The sequence below is a fragment of the Stenella coeruleoalba genome (assembly GCF_951394435.1).
Source record: "Stenella coeruleoalba genome assembly, chromosome: 3".
Classification (NCBI taxonomy): domain Eukaryota; kingdom Metazoa; phylum Chordata; class Mammalia; order Artiodactyla; family Delphinidae; genus Stenella; species Stenella coeruleoalba.
In genome coordinates this window covers 12,607,828-12,623,470 of record NC_137148.1, presented here as the reverse complement: position 1 = coordinate 12,623,470, position 15,643 = coordinate 12,607,828, and the positions used below count along the sequence as shown (strand labels likewise).

The 15,643-nt window shown below is 42.6% G+C and overlaps 1 protein-coding gene across 1 annotated transcript in view; it reads left to right on the top strand.

The window, feature by feature from the left end:
• The window catches only part of ANKH (ANKH inorganic pyrophosphate transport regulator), a 140,092-nt gene that overhangs the window by 71,925 nt on the left and 52,524 nt on the right, over nucleotides 1-15,643 (top strand). The window contains exons 2-3 of the mRNA XM_079917305.1: nucleotides 3,413-3,629; nucleotides 12,566-12,684. Of these exons, the coding sequence (XP_079773431.1) occupies nucleotides 3,413-3,629; nucleotides 12,566-12,684 (336 nt within the window). The remainder of the gene's footprint in view (nucleotides 1-3,412; nucleotides 3,630-12,565; nucleotides 12,685-15,643) is intronic.

Sequence of the window (15,643 nt, the reverse complement as noted above, 5' to 3'; positions counted from 1 at the left end):
GAACCAGACAAAGTTCTCTTTGTGCCCTGGAGCTTACAGTCAAGTGGAGAAGATAGACAGGAAGACAAATAACAAGTAAATAGACAGTATAATGTCAAGTAATGAACATGCTATGAAGAAAAACAGGGTAAGCAAATTGAGACAGACAGGTAAAGCAAACAATAGGTGATGGAAGGAAGTATAAGAACTAATGGCTGATAAGAAGACATCACAAATAAGTGGGCAATGGGTGTTTTATTCAAACTGGTGTTGAAGGAGTAAACTATTATGAGAAAATGAATTTTAAGCCATACCTCACAGCATAAGTTCCAGGAGGAGTGAAAAGCTAAATGCGCAAATGAAACTATAAACTAGACAAAATTACCTTAGCTAAAGATGGGTAAGAATGACAGAGTCCAAAACTACGGAAAGAAACTCCGTGAAATGAAGGATCAACTGCATAATAACTTAATATTTCTGGTATCAAAAGAAAATCATAAAATTAGGAAGTGAACAAATTGGGGGCAGTACTGAAAATGGAAATAATAAAAAGGCTAATAATATTAATATAGCATATCTCCTCAATTCTAAAGCTCTTTTTCCTTGCATTTGAATGCTTCTTGAAATCAGGATATGTTTTCCCATCACGATGTACATTTAATTTGGCCAATAAAAATGTTAAGTCAATAGTAAATCTTACAAGTAATAACATCTTCATCTTACAATCAAAATGTGATTTCCTTAAAGTGCATACAAATTAGTATCAACATTGAAATTCCTGGCAGAAAATACCTAATTCATTCATTCATCCAACAAATATTTGAGTGTTTATAAGGTAGCAGGGTGGTAGGTGTACAGTGGTAAACAACATAGACATAAATCCTTGCTTTCAAGTGCCTTTTCTAGGCCAGTCATGGGTGGTGCCCTGTACACTACTTATAGACAATCTAAGATCCATTATTTCAGCGAGAATAAGTACCATGGCCAAGGCCACTCAGTAGTTAAGTGGTAGAAGCGGATCTAGTCAAGTCTGCCTGTCTCTAAACCCTGTGCTCTTTCCTCAAATTACCATAATTGTTGAGCTCAGTGGAGTTTTCACACCCAGTCTTGCTGACAGAGCTGTTCTTCCCTGTGCCCTTCTTTCTGCTCTCGTGCCTCAGCGCTGGGTTTAGGACTTCATCAAGGAACAGTTGGTGAAAATAGAAAGCATTGCCGTTGATGCCCCAGCCAGAGCTAATGTCTTTCTAGCAAAGAATAAAATTTTGCCAACAAGACATATAAAAAGACTAATCCTACATTATTTAGGGGTCCTCCTATATAGTTTTAAAACTTGTGCTAATATACAATTTTATCATTTAAGTTCGAACACGTATTTTAGCAATAAAAAGTAAACAGTTTTCAGTCATAGATTGGGGAAGGATGAGAAGGAAAAAGAACAAACCATACACTGTTCTCTATGTCTGAGAGAAACGTAATTAGAAGTTGTATTGAGCTGGGGATTCTGGAAGCAGAACCTGCGTTGGGAAATTCTTGTGCAAGTGATTTATTGAGTGTGTGCTCTCTGGAGAAGGGGAGAGGGAAGCAGTGGGCAGTGGGGAAAAATTAAACAAGGATGTGGTCTTCACTGGAGACTAGCTTCCACCTGATCCCATGGGGAGCTCTGGAGCATGAATTGTACCAGAGTGATCAGTCCCACAGTGAAGCAGGGGAGGTGACCTTTTATACCCCTGTGTCAGCTAGCTTGGCTTCACAAAAAAGAATGAAATAATGCCATTTGCAGCAACATGGGTGGACCTAGAAATGATCATACCAAGTGAAGTAAGACAGAGAAAGACAAGTACCGTATGATATCACTTCTATGTGGAATCTAAAAAAATAACACAAATGAACTTACTCACAAAACAGAAACAGACTCACAGACTTAGAAAACAAACATGGTTACCAAAGGGGAAAGGCAGGGGGAAGAGAGATAACTAAGGCATTTGGGATTAGCAGATACACACCACTATATAAAAAATAGATAACCAACAAGGTCCTACTGTATAGCACAGGGAACTATATTCAATACCTTGTAATAACCTATAATGAAAAAGAATCTGAAAAATATATATATATATACACATATGTACAACTGAATCACTTTGCTGTACACCAGAAACTAACACAACACTGTAAATCACCTATACTTCAATAAAAATAACTTAACTGAAAGTGTATTACTATACAGAAAGCTGACTCTCCTGCCCAGTCAGTTGCCTGTGCCTAAAGACAGAGGCGATGTACTGGGGACATTTTTAAAATAAAGTTCTTCTTCCTGGACATCCATCCCCACTACCTCCAGTCTACTTTATTGTCTACTAGGTGGGAAAGTTAGTTTGGAAATGCCATCCTGACAAGGTCACCAGTACCTCAGAGGGTCCCTCATGGAGGATGATTAAAACAGAATATTCTATGACCACATCTTATTATTCAAAACAGTGTATTTGGTTTAAAGATTTTCTTTTCCTGTTTGTCTGCACAGAGATCATTAATCTATTTCAAGTTAAGATACAGTAAGAATCAGGTGAATAGCATCCATTGATTGTATAATAATTTCCTTCAATACCTATTTTCGTAGCATAGAACTTACTTTATGCTGTGAAGGATACATACATAACAGATACCTAGTATTTCACACACACACACACACACACCCCTTCCTTAAAGGAAAAGAGAAACCATCACCTACTCCATATAAAGTGGCTGACCCATTTCCAGAATACCTGTTGCTATTATGTCGGTTCAGCCTACAAATAAAATTTAACATGTTAACCTTTTAACCAGAACTTCTCCGAATTATTTTCTGATATTAACATAAAATGCTTGTTGGGTTTTCTTCTATTACTTTCACCCCAGTGGACAGCTATCTCCCCCACAGGAAGATATTTCAAAATGAAGCTAATATGGATGAAAATGAAAACTAATAACCTTTATCAAATTACAGTGAGATTTGCCCTATAAGCTGCTTAGAGTGCCTATGGAAACATGACCTGCTGAGTTTTATTGTAGGAGATATAAGACAGCGTTTCTTATTTATTTATTTATTTTTGGCTGTGTTGGGTCTTCGTTGTGGTGCGTGGGCTTCTCATTGCAGTGGCTTCTCATCGTGGTGGCTTCTCTTGTCGCAGAGCACGGACTCTAGAGCACAGGCTCAGTAGTTGTGGCTCGCGGGCTCTAGAGCGCAGGCTCAGTAGTTGTGGCTCGCGGGCTCTAGAGCGCAGGCTCAGTAGTTGTGGTACACGGGCTTAGCTGCTCCGTGGCATGTGGGATCTTCCCGGACCAGGGCTCGAACCCGTGTCCCCTGCATTGGCAGGCAGATTCTTAACTACTGCGCCACCACGGAAGCCCCAAGACGCCGTTCCTAACGCTGTTTGTGGGTTTCTTCCCTCCACAGGCCTTGAACCGGGGCATTGCAGCTGTCAAGGAAGATGCAGTGGAGATGCTGGCCAGCTACGGGCTGGCCTACTCCTTAATGAAGTTCTTCACGGGGCCCATGAGTGACTTCAAGAATGTGGGCCTGGTGTTTGTGAACAGCAAGCGGGACAGGACCAAAGCTGTCCTGTGCATGGTGGTGGCCGGTGCTATAGCCGCTGTCTTCCACACCCTCATAGGTAAGGCTGTTGGCCGTCCCTTAAGAATCTAGCTTTGCTAATTCCTTCTTCCACTTAATTCATTTTCGTGTATTTATTGTAGTAAATGATTTCTTCCATAATTATTAAATATCAAGACAATTTTAAGGGATGGAAGGCATGGAGTTTGTGCTCCTAGGTCAAGAAAAGAAAATGTCCTTTGTCTGGCAAGCTGTATGTCCCTGGTTCCCAAACCCTGTGTCAGTGAGGAAGGAGTTTCATTAACAGGTGAGCAGATCTAGGATTAGCCTTCAGTAAGGTCAAAAAAATGTCAGGTGCTTTTGTTAGCGACAGACATTACTTACTCTTTTCTTTTTTATTTATTTATTTTTTTTATTTATTTTTTGTTCTTTTCTTTTTTAATTGAAGTATAGTTGATTTATAATGTTGTGTTAGTTTCAGGTGCACAGCACAGTGATTCAGCTATATACATACATATATGTATATGTATATCATATGTATGCAGTATATAGATATGTTCTTTTTCAGATTCTCTTCCACTATCGTTGATTAGAAGATAATGAATATAGTTCCCTGTGCTGTACAGTAGGACCTTGGAGTTTATCTTATCAGGCTCAATTTTAAGAATAAAAATAGAATGAGTGTTATTCAGGATTAATTCTTATCAGCAGTGAAAACAAATTGTTTTATGTATTAAAATTATCTCCTTTTAGGGCCCCATGTTTCTATTTCAGATGAGACTCAATACTCTGGGCATAACATTCTTTCCATGAAACAACAAGAAAATTTTATCACACACAGTGACTGGCCTACGGTTTCACCAAGACGTAGGAAAGCCCCTTCCTTTAGAGCTGGAGTTCTACTTCTGCTGCCTTCTTGGTGGTGATAAAAAACCCTAAGGGCATGATCTCAGAACCCCTTGGCTTCAAAACAGCTCAGCTTACCTGGCATAAAAATTGAATGGCACACCTACTGAACCCAGTTACATAAAGCCTGTGAACAACACTTCACAAACCCATTGTGTGTCTTCAAATTGGCACTGGTTGTATGAGAACCGTGAATGTCCGTGGTGAATGAAGAGCCGGGAGATTAACCCAAACCATTTACAGTGTACTCAGATGTCAACTCATGTTTACTCATAGAATTGTGAATCTAAAAGTAAATAGACTGAGGCCTTTGTGGTCTTCCTTTTTTTTTTTGCGGTACGCAGGCCTCTCACTGTTGTGGCCTCTCCCGCCACGCGCAGACTCAACGGCCATGGCTCACAGGCCAAGCCGCTCCGCGGCATGTGGGATCTTCCCGGACCGGGGCACAAACCCGCGTCCCCTGCATTGGCAGGTGGACTCCCAACCGCAGTGCCACCAGGGGAGCCCCTGTGGTCTTCCTTTTTAATACAACATAGGATTTTGTGCTAAGAACAATGTTGGCGAGAGGATGCTTCTCATGGGCCAAATATCCAGGCAAAGTGTTGCTATTGGTCATTTCACTGGGGCTCAGAGCTTCAGGGCATGGGACAGAGAGGAGATGCTTTTCTTTCCCTTAACTTAAACCCTGAATACTAACTTATCCGCTGAGTTTTAAAGAAAACTTCTGCAGCTACATTTGATCTGGGCCATTTTCATAGATGGTATACGTACTTGAGAAAATTCCATATGTGCAATGAGTGGGTCTAAATAAATTTTTGCCTAAAAAGGAAGATAAATTAGTTTCTTTTTAGCTACTTACTTCCAAATAAACCCAACATTCCCTGTTTTAGTCATGCTCAAATGAGACTTTGGGGCTAATAGCTAATTACTAGATGTCAGTAATTAAGGAAAACTTGAGTGTACTGTGTTATTGACACTGTTGGGAGGCACATTTGGTCACTGAAATAAAAATCAAAAATCAAACAAAAATCAAATCAAATCATTTTCCAAGTTAAATGCAAGTTTTTCAATTTTAAAATGGAATCATAAAATCTTACATTTGAACCAAAATGGTTCTACATCCCAGATATATTTAACAATTGCTTTTATCACTGTTGATATTTTTACAATTATCACTTCTTTTCCTTCCAACAAACAAATGCTTTCTACAGTTACTAAGAAAGCAATATCAATTTCTTTCAAAGACTTAAAACTCAGATTTTAATGATTTTCCCTCTTCTAGTTTGTTGGCCTCATTTCAATTTTCCGCCTAATGGTTTGATTCTTCTCTTGCCTTCTACTGTCTGCTGCATCAGGCATCTTTGCTCACCTTCCTTCCTCCTTTTTTTCACTAATCCCGTAAGCTTTTCTATACTCAGATCTTGCCGATTTTTCCCCATAACCTTGACCACAAGCTCCAGGTGGGATGTTGCTCTTTTGTCATCCTTACCTTTTCCAACAGTATTTTCCTACCATCCATAAACATCCCCCCGTTCAGTTTCTACTTTACAATGTGTCACCTACACTAGACACTAAAACCCATTTTCCCATCTTAGTAATGCTAGAAACAGCCACTGACATTTCTACCTTAACAGTCAGCTCTCGGCTATCTATGCTTGGGACAAGGGAACAGTGACATAGATCAACAAAAAAGCAGCTATTCCAAATAATTTGACTTAAGAAGCCATTGTCTGCTCTCAGGCAGTCTTCCTAATTGTATTTGCTTGGCCTGATACTGAAATGGGTATGTATTCCCCACATGAACAGCTCCTCAGTAGGGCTTAGAGTAAGTACAAGAAGCCACATGTTACACGTTCACCAGCTTAGCCCACAGAGTGAGATAGGAACCAGAGTAACCTAGGCTTAAAACCAAATTTCTCTATATTATTTTGTTTAGGCGAAACTAGTCTAATTGCTTGAAACTTTCCTTTTTAGGTGCTATTTCCCTATCTCCTTAATAGATTTATTTCTGTTATCTAGACCTTCTAACTTTTCCGTAGCATTTATATAAGGGCATCCAAGAGCATAGAGGAGGAAGAAGTTCTTTCTCTTAGGGATTGGTTCTGAAAGGCTCGTGGGGTGGGTCATCTCTTAACTGGCTCTGAAAGTGTTGGTTGTATTCCAGCACGACTCTTTCTAATTTTTCCCTTATCTTTGATACAAGATGGAGTGGAGAATTTGACCCAGTGCTCCAAATGAATATTCTGCTGTAGCCACTTAAGATTACAGATGGTGACTCTTCTTGTCTGTTACATTTCTGTTAATTCTGTCTAACCTCAGGCTCGTGGTTTTAACAAAATCACCGTGTTCTGTGCTTTTTCAGTTTAATGGCCAACTCCTTGGTTTCTTTTTGCTTTGTTTCCTAATTTACCTGTTAATTCATTTTATTCTTTACAATATTAGTTACTTTTCCCAGCAAGATGCCTTCTGTATAATTAATGAATATTTCTCTTTTTTTAGATATATTCAAACACTGATAAAATTCATCCATTTCCCCTTATGATGTTATTAACATGAATGTTTAACTCTAAGCAGACACACCACTAGTATTAGTAGAGCTGACCTTCCTGCTTTGAATGTGGGGGCCTTTGACTAAACAAGAGTGAAAGAATTGCCCTTTGTTTAACTCACCTTTAAAATAGTCCAATCCCCATCTGTCCTATCAGTGGTCCAACAAATTACTTATCGAACAAATAGTACGTGCATGTCATTCAGGTCCTACTAATCAAAAGTTGGATACAGAGGTGAGATAAATATAAAAGATATTCATCCTTGGGGAGGAGAAGAAGTGGGAGGCAGACAGCCACCACGCATTCATGAATCAGGGAGAATAAAGCAAGAAAATGAGTTCGGTGTTGAATATCACGGGTAACAGGGTGGATGCCCAGTGCTAGGGTGCAGGTAACCAGGTAAAAGAGGTGTGCAGCCTGAGACAATAGAAGAGCCCGTTAGGCAACAGGGACAGGAAAAGGGGGAGAGAGGAAGAGAGAAAGGGAAGGAGAGCAGGGAAGGGCAAAGTAGAAAGAGGACCCGCAGGGAGGGCGTTAGGCATTGAGCTTTGCGGCTGTAGCTGGGTCCCTTGGAGAGCCTGTGACACCAGTGAAAATTTTTTTGTGACATCTCAGGGACAGCTATATTGAATAAAGCAGATTGAGTCTAGTGTTCATGTAAGTATGTTTAATACAGCTTTAACAACAAGGAAGATCTGTATGTTCTTATTTACTGCTTGATAACGTTATGGTCTCTAAAGAAATTTTTAATATTTAGAAAAGTTCAATATATTTTGTCAGTCTGCATAATCTCCTGGGTTATGAACTAGTGCTGGGGCAAAGGTACTCTTAAGATATATTTTTTTTAAGTTTGTGTATTCCGTGGTTATCTCCAGCCATTGGAGAAATCCTGATTCCCAGCATGATCTCTATCTTAGATTTTTTTTTCCCAATCTGGATGAACTTTGACATTTCAAACTTTCAGTATCTACCGATAATCTACCAACTGCTGGAGGATCTTCTCACTTAGAAGGGACTTCAAAGCTAAGCGTCACCAGCTTTGAAAAACCAGTTTCAACTGTAGCTCCTTTCCTTCGCTAACCTGGTGTCACATCTGGGCATCCATTTACTGATCACGGTGAGACATTAGAGGTAGACTCAGGTCAGAGAGGACCAAGAACTCCTTTGTAGGGTCAACTGTTATTGTGTTTGCCCCAATAAAGGAGAGAACTTTCACTAGGTCCTTTTTATTACATTTGCTGTGCATAATGTTTTTTCTTGTGTTTCATATTCATTTTCTCTGATTTTTTTCTTTTTTTGGACCAGACTGGTAAGCCATGCATTCTCTCATCCTTGAGAGATTTGCACATGGTTCTGGGTTTCCCCAGACATTTGCACATGGCCGGAGTGGGTCCCACTGATCACACAGGCACTTCCCCAGGAATGTATGGTGCAGATGGTGAGGAAAAGATGCTCCAGAAAATGTACCACCCAAACCTTATGCAATTAGCCAAATGAGTAGACACTTGGAATTGTGTTGGACTGACAGACTTGAAATCTAGAGATCCACTGGCCAGAAAGTTGATATCTATTCTATGTGTACCTGGAGCCTGGCTCAAGATACCCGAGTTGCAGGAGGCTTGGTAAACAGAACACAGTGGGTCAATCCGTAGCACTTGGGAGACTTTTAAACATGGGAACTAAGGCATTAGAATTAGAATAAGGGCTCCCAAATTTGCCCCTTGGAAATGCACATATTATTCTTTTACTAAAAATGGAAAGAGGGCTTTTCCTTCAATTCCCATGGGAAAATTATAGGTAATGAGGCTTATTTTGATTAATACTAAATTTCATGGCATTTTGCAACAAGTGCTGGCGACTCTGGATGAACAAGTTTGAGAACCAGTGATTCTGGAAAGGTCCATCGCTCCATTACCCCAGAGTCTCACGGGAAAATAATTCTGAGGTCAGAGGAGCTAGGGATTTGAATGGCCCTTCCTGCTTCTTGTTTGGGCAGCTCAAAGCTGTCTACCTGTAAATAGGTTAAGTCCGTGTCCTCCTGCTGCAGCCAGGCCATGAACTCCATGTACATCTATTCGAAAACCTTGCTTAATTTTTCTTTCTAATGTCCGACTTTTCATAAGGACTCTAAGCTATTTCAGAAGACTCTTGGTAAGGCAGCTTATAGAAGTTGAAGGTTACTAAATGTCATTAAGGCAGCTAGCCTGGTAATTATAGACTCTATGCAAAGTGCTTTAAACAAATTACCCCCAGCCTATACCTCCAGCCAGAAACAGCTCTGGGACACGGGAGGGGAGGGTGAGGCGATACTGGGTGGAAAACAGCCGCTGGGATTTTACTCTCCCAGCTCACAGGGTGGAAACAACCTTTGTAGTTACAACCAGACTCTTCTTCTACTACATATGGGAGGAGTAAAAGGAAGGAAGAAAGACGGGAAGAAAGCTTCTTCCCTTGGCCTCCAAAGTTTTTCTCTGGTAGCTAAAGGAGGACAAGAAGTAAAAAGAAGCAAAAGCATCCTTGGGCCCATTGGTCTCAAAGTACCCCTGGCACCTGGGGACCCTGGAGCTGCAGACTGAACAAAGCAGGGGAGTGACGTGGGGGAAACATCCTGGCAGAGTCAGAGGCTTGGTGGAGCTCAGCACCCAGCAGTCCTTCAGACCCTGTTAAACTTCAGATGTCAGCTCTTCACTGCTCTACATAAAGGCACTGTTTTTGATGTTTTAGTTAAAATAGTGTAATAAGTTGGTACACTTAGGTATATTCACAGAAGTAGAGAAGCTTATTTATACTGATCCCTATACACTCAGGCCACATGAGCAAACTGCACGCCCTGCTCTCAGCTGTTCAAATTCACACGTCCCTTCTTTTCCTGCCATTACCCCAGAGACTCACGGGAAAATAATTCTCCCCTTCCTAGAAGCCACCTGTATGAGTTTGCTAGGTCTGTCCTAACAGAGCAACACAGACAGCAGAAGTGTGTGGTCTCACGGTCTGGAGGCTGGAAGGTCGAGGTGGTGGCAGTGAGGTTGGTTCCGTCTGAGGCCGTGACGGAGAGTCTGTCCCAGGCCCCTCTCCAGCTTCCAGTGGTTTGCAACGTGCGCTGTCCCTTGGCTTGTGGAAGCATCTCCCCGATCTCTGCCTTCATGTTTTCATGGGCTTCTCCTTGTGCGTGTCTATCTCTGTGTCCAAATTCCCCCTTTTGAGAAGGACACCAAGAGCCCACTCTTCTCCAGCGTGACCCCATCTCAGCTAATTATACCTGCCATGACCTGGTTGTCAAATAAGGTCACCTTCTGAGGTCCTGGGGACTAAGGACTCAGCAAATGAATTGTGCGGGGACACAGGTCAACCCATACATTGCCCTCCGGATCTCAGCCTTTTCTAATCTCAAGGGCCCAGCGTTAGCCATCCAGTCCAGTCCAGTCAGCTGGCGTTAGTATTGGCGCTAACCTTTACCAGGGAATGTTAGTTCCTGAGCTCTTCAGAGCCAGCCCCGGGCTCGTGCGCTTAGCATTGCTCTGCTCGCCCAGCGTGGCCGCCTTTACTATTGCCAGTGGTCTCTGCTGGGAGGGGCAGTGGGGTGGGCAGGGTCAGGACCATCTCTGCGCAGGTCTCAGCGCAGTGAACTTGACTGAATGAAAAGGAGTGTACAAATCAACAGCAGCCACGATTTCCAAATCTCGGCACCCAAAGTAAGCTGTGTGTGTGGTCCAGCAACATCTTTATCCCAGCTTTGTGTTTCACCAGCTAATCTCAGGTCTGAATGCACTTCTCACCTCGCTGCCAAGTCGGGCTGGAGGGCTTCCTCCTGCTTTCCAGGATCAGGTCACCCACGTGCCTTCTGATCCAAGCAGGACATCACAGCTGCCTTCCTTGTCCCTGGCCGTAACTAATCCCATTTCCCCAGTCTTTTCTCTTTCTGCCAAGTGCCACCCTCCCTCCTGGATTTCTCTTCTTGCTGCCTCAGTGGTTTTGCTGGTCCCGCCACGCTCCACACCTGCCACCCGGGCTCACCTGGCAGCTCGCCTCTTGGTTTCCACCTCTGCCCTTCCTGGGAGGACTGGGCCCTCCTCGCCTGCATTTGCCTGTCCCACCAGCATTGCATGATGGATGTCTTAGCCATCCCAGCCCCCTACCCCTTGAAATCACTTACTTGTACCTCTACCCTCGCTGAGATTTCTATTTATAGACATATAAATAACTTGGATATCATCCTGAAGAGCACACTTAATCCAACATCCCCATAATTCCAGACTAATCCCGACAGAGGATGGAGGATTATTTCTTTTTACCAGTTTATATGGTAATAAGTCGTCCCCCAAACTTTGAGATGGGGGAAGGGATTCTTATTATTTCACAAAGTGAGACACTAAATTTTATCTCCTTTCTGATTTCAAAGCCTCTGCTGCAGTTGTCAAGTACATGGATATTCATATTTACAAAAGAATGAACACAGCGGGAACACTACTATTAGAGCACTATGAAAACACAAAGATCATTGTTTTCCTATATAGTCTAAACATTGTATCAATGAGGTAGCAAATAGCTGAATATTGTATTTAACCTTTACTAACAATGTCTGCCAGAACGCCTAGCAGACACTAGGAGACCTTTCTCTTTCTTCCTTTCTCTCCCTTTGGCACCAACACATTCATTCAGCCTGTGTTGGTTAAGGCCCATTATGTTCCAGTCACACACTGGTCACAGGTCCTCATGTTGGAGGGACTTGGAAAGCACAGAGATAGCATTTTTCCACTGGGGAGACTATACCCACAGTTACCACCCTCCTCCCCAAAAAATGATACAAAAGGAATGACAAACAGTGAAAAGCTAGCTTTAACATTTTTATTGAAAGGTATGTTATCCCCTTGTTATGTTAAAACACTCACGCATAATCCACCACACACACCTGTAAAAGAACTGGGCAATTAGAACCTAGAGTTTCAACTGTGACCCCTTCTGGGCAGAGGGATGACTGAGACTGTAGATGATTTTCTTCTTTTTGCTCATCTGAATTTTGTAATTTTTGTACCAAAACCCAAATATTATATTTAAAATTGTTTTTAAACTTTTGAGGGCTTCCCTGGTGGCACAGTGATTAAGAATCCGCCTGCCAATGCAGGGGACATGGGTTCGAGCCCTGGTCTGGGAAGATCCCGCATGCCACGGAGCAACTAAGCCTGTGTGCCACAACTACTGAGCCTGTGCTCTAGAGCCCATGAGCCACAACTGCTGAGCCCATGAGCCACAACTACTGAGCCCGCATGCCACAACTACTGAAGCCTGCACGCCTAGAGCCCGTGCTCCGCAGCAGGAGAAGCCACCGCAATGAGAGGCCCGTGCACCGCACCGAGGAGTAGCCCCCGCTCGCCGCAACTAGAGAAAAACCCGCGGGCATCAACAAAGACCCAACGCAGCCAAAAATAAATAAAATAAGATAAATACATTTATTAAAAAAAAAACTTTTGAGATAAAAAGCTTATGAGAATAATGTTTTCTAAATATTGCCATGTTCTGTTTTGTTTTGTTTTACCTTCTGCAGCATATAGTGACTTAGGCTACTACATCATCAATAAATTGCACCATGTGGATGAGTCAGTGGGGAACAAAACGAGAAGGGCCTTCCTGTATCTTGCTGCCTTCCCTTTTATGGATGCAATGGTGAGTAGAGAAGATCGTTGGCACTGTTTAAAAAACTTACGGTAAAAAATACATAGCCTGAACTTCACCATCTTAACCATTTTTATGTATACAGTTCAATGGCATGGAGTATATTCACATTGCTGTGACTCTTCAGAACTCTTTTCATCTTGGGATACTGACTCTGTTCCCATGAAACACTGCCTCCCCACCCTCCCCTCCCCCAGCCCCCAGCAACCCAGAAATGGATCCACTTATTCCCCCCAGAAAATGACCAACACATCCGAGGCTGTCTTCACTGCCCACCACATTCTTTTCCGATTGTGATAATATACATATAACATGAAACTTCCCATCTTAACCATTTTGAAGCGCCCACTTCAGTGGCGTTAGGTGCGTTCACATCGTGGTGCTCCCATCACCGCCATCCACCCTCGGCCCTCCCCATCTTCCCAGCTGAGTCTCTGCCCCATTGAACACTAACTCCCACCCCCTACCCCAGCCCCTGGCTCCCAGCACTCTACTTCTGTCTCTATGAACTTGACTGTTCTCGGTACCTCGTGAGTGGAATCCTACAATATTTGTCTTTTTGTGACGGGCTTATTTCACTTAGCAGAATGTCTTCAAGGTTCGTGCATGTCGCATGCAGCATGTGTCAGAATGTCCCTCTTTTTAAGGCTGAATAGTATTCCTTGTATGTGTAAAAGCCACATTGGTTTACCCTTTCATCCATCAGTGGACACACCGGGGTTACTGCCACCTTTTGGCTACTATGAATAATGCCACTGTGAACATGAGTGAGCCAATGGCCCTTTGAGTCCTTGCTTTAATTCTTTTGGGTATATACCCAGAAGTGGAATTGCCGGATCATATGGTAATTCTGTTTTTAATGTTTTGAGGACCTGTCATACTGAGTTCAGCAGCAGCTGCACCATTTTACGTCCCCGCCGGCAGTGCAGAAGGGCTCCAACTGACCACTGACTTTTAACCAGTCCATCTTTTCAGTTTATTTTATGAGAATTATCTATATTTGCCACAAGTTCTGGCAGTAGGCAAGAGAGCTTGTTTGAAAAATTGATTCAAATATAAATTCCTTTCTGATATATTCAGGATCAAGGGATCAGAATAGCTTTCAGATAAACTTACCACTTCTGTGGTATAAGCACCCAAAGCTTTTTAGAATAAGACTCGCTTGAATATACTGATAGGATTTTATTACTTCAATAGCCAGCTTTGCTAGATTAGCTAAGGGTGGCTGACTTCCATAGATTAAATTCTTTGTTCTGATACTGAAGCGTTCTCAGAGAATGCTTTTTTCCTATTCATCTGTGTTACAGATATAAAAGAGACTTAGCCAAATATATATATTTCTATATTTCCAACAATGTCTAATGCTAGAAAATAAACCTTTTCTTTGGGCTCCGTTTTAAATTACCCTTGGAAGGAGACTTTAACATATGATAGTCTATACAGGTTTTTCTACCAGTCCTTACCTCCAGTTCTATATACATTAGACGTGTGAGGTGAATGGAGGTATTGAGGTATGCATTAGCCCCCCATCCTCAGAGGAATGATGCAGTGTAAAAATGTGTGTGGTCCATCCTCTCAGATGTCATCAGAAGTCTTAATGTGCCTGTAGCAGGGTTACGGGGGCAGCCTTCTTGAATCTGACAGCTTCCTACTGGTGGGCCAGGGAGCCTTAGATATCAAACCCTTAGTTTCCACCGGAGGTCCTGATTTTTAGTTGTCGTGACATCAGTTTAGGTGGAGAATTTGGCCACTGGAACACTTGTACCTGGATTTTCTTTTTCTTGCTTATCACCAGGTGTGTTTACTCTGGTAGTTGATGCATACCCCCTGCTCCCATACCCGCTACCCCAAAAAGAAAACAGCCAAGGGTTTGGAGTGTGTAGAACCGGATTCCCCACAGGGCCCAGGCTGGACTGAGGTGGTACCACAGTGCTTTCAAAGCAGTGAGAGAATTGAATGGAGTGACCTTTTTCACAACCTAAGAGAGTAAAAGCCCAGCTTCTTCAGCAGAGTCCATGATTCTGCTCTAATGCCTGCCCTCCTGTCTGTACTGGGACTGTGTAAACACAATTATACAGTGAACTCAGGGAACTCAGGACTAAAAGTGACTCACAGACTCTTCAGTGCCCTGTGTTCCACTTCCCTTCTTTGTTTATTTGCCACGGAAGTTTCCGAAGCTCAGTCTAACACCAGAACATCTGTGATGGACACCCTTCTCTTCCATGTTTCATCTCTCAACTCCCCCAAAAGGCCCAGTAGTAAGAGATTGCTAATAAAAACCAAAATAATACATATCACCCCAAACACACACACACACGCACACGCACATGCACATGCACACACGCACACACACACACCTTGCAGCATGGCCCTGATGTATTTGTTGGAGAGATAATATTTGCAAATCACAAAGCTTATCGTCCAGACAGCTTTTGGTCAACAAAGGTAGCCTACAAGCCACAATTTGCAAATCTTATCTACACCTTGCCTTTCTTTTCCCATTTAGCACCTTTGGCCCTACGAGCTGAGGAGGAAGTAGATGTAGCAGCAGCTATAAAGTCTTGACACAGACCTAGGAAATAAATCACACTTGTCTGATTATGTTTAGCTCACGTGAAATGTTATTCCTTTGTCAGTTCAGGTCAGCCGTTACTGGTTAGAAGGATGATGCTTAAGCGGATCCTACTTTGAACTTCAAACCTTCTCCAAACCTGCCATCCCCTGGAACTTTCACTGTCTGTAACCCTTGGAGGACTTTCCTCTTAACTTTCCTCAAAGGCACGAAGTGACAGATCGGATCCCGCCCAAACTTAAAGAGAAGGAAACAGAACAACCTGATCAGTCAGTGAGTGCCTGCAGTGACGGTAGTAACTCAGATCCAGTTTAGAGCCCTCATTAGAACATGCTTCACGGATGGAGAATGCTGTGCTGTGTGACTCCCACTGGCCCC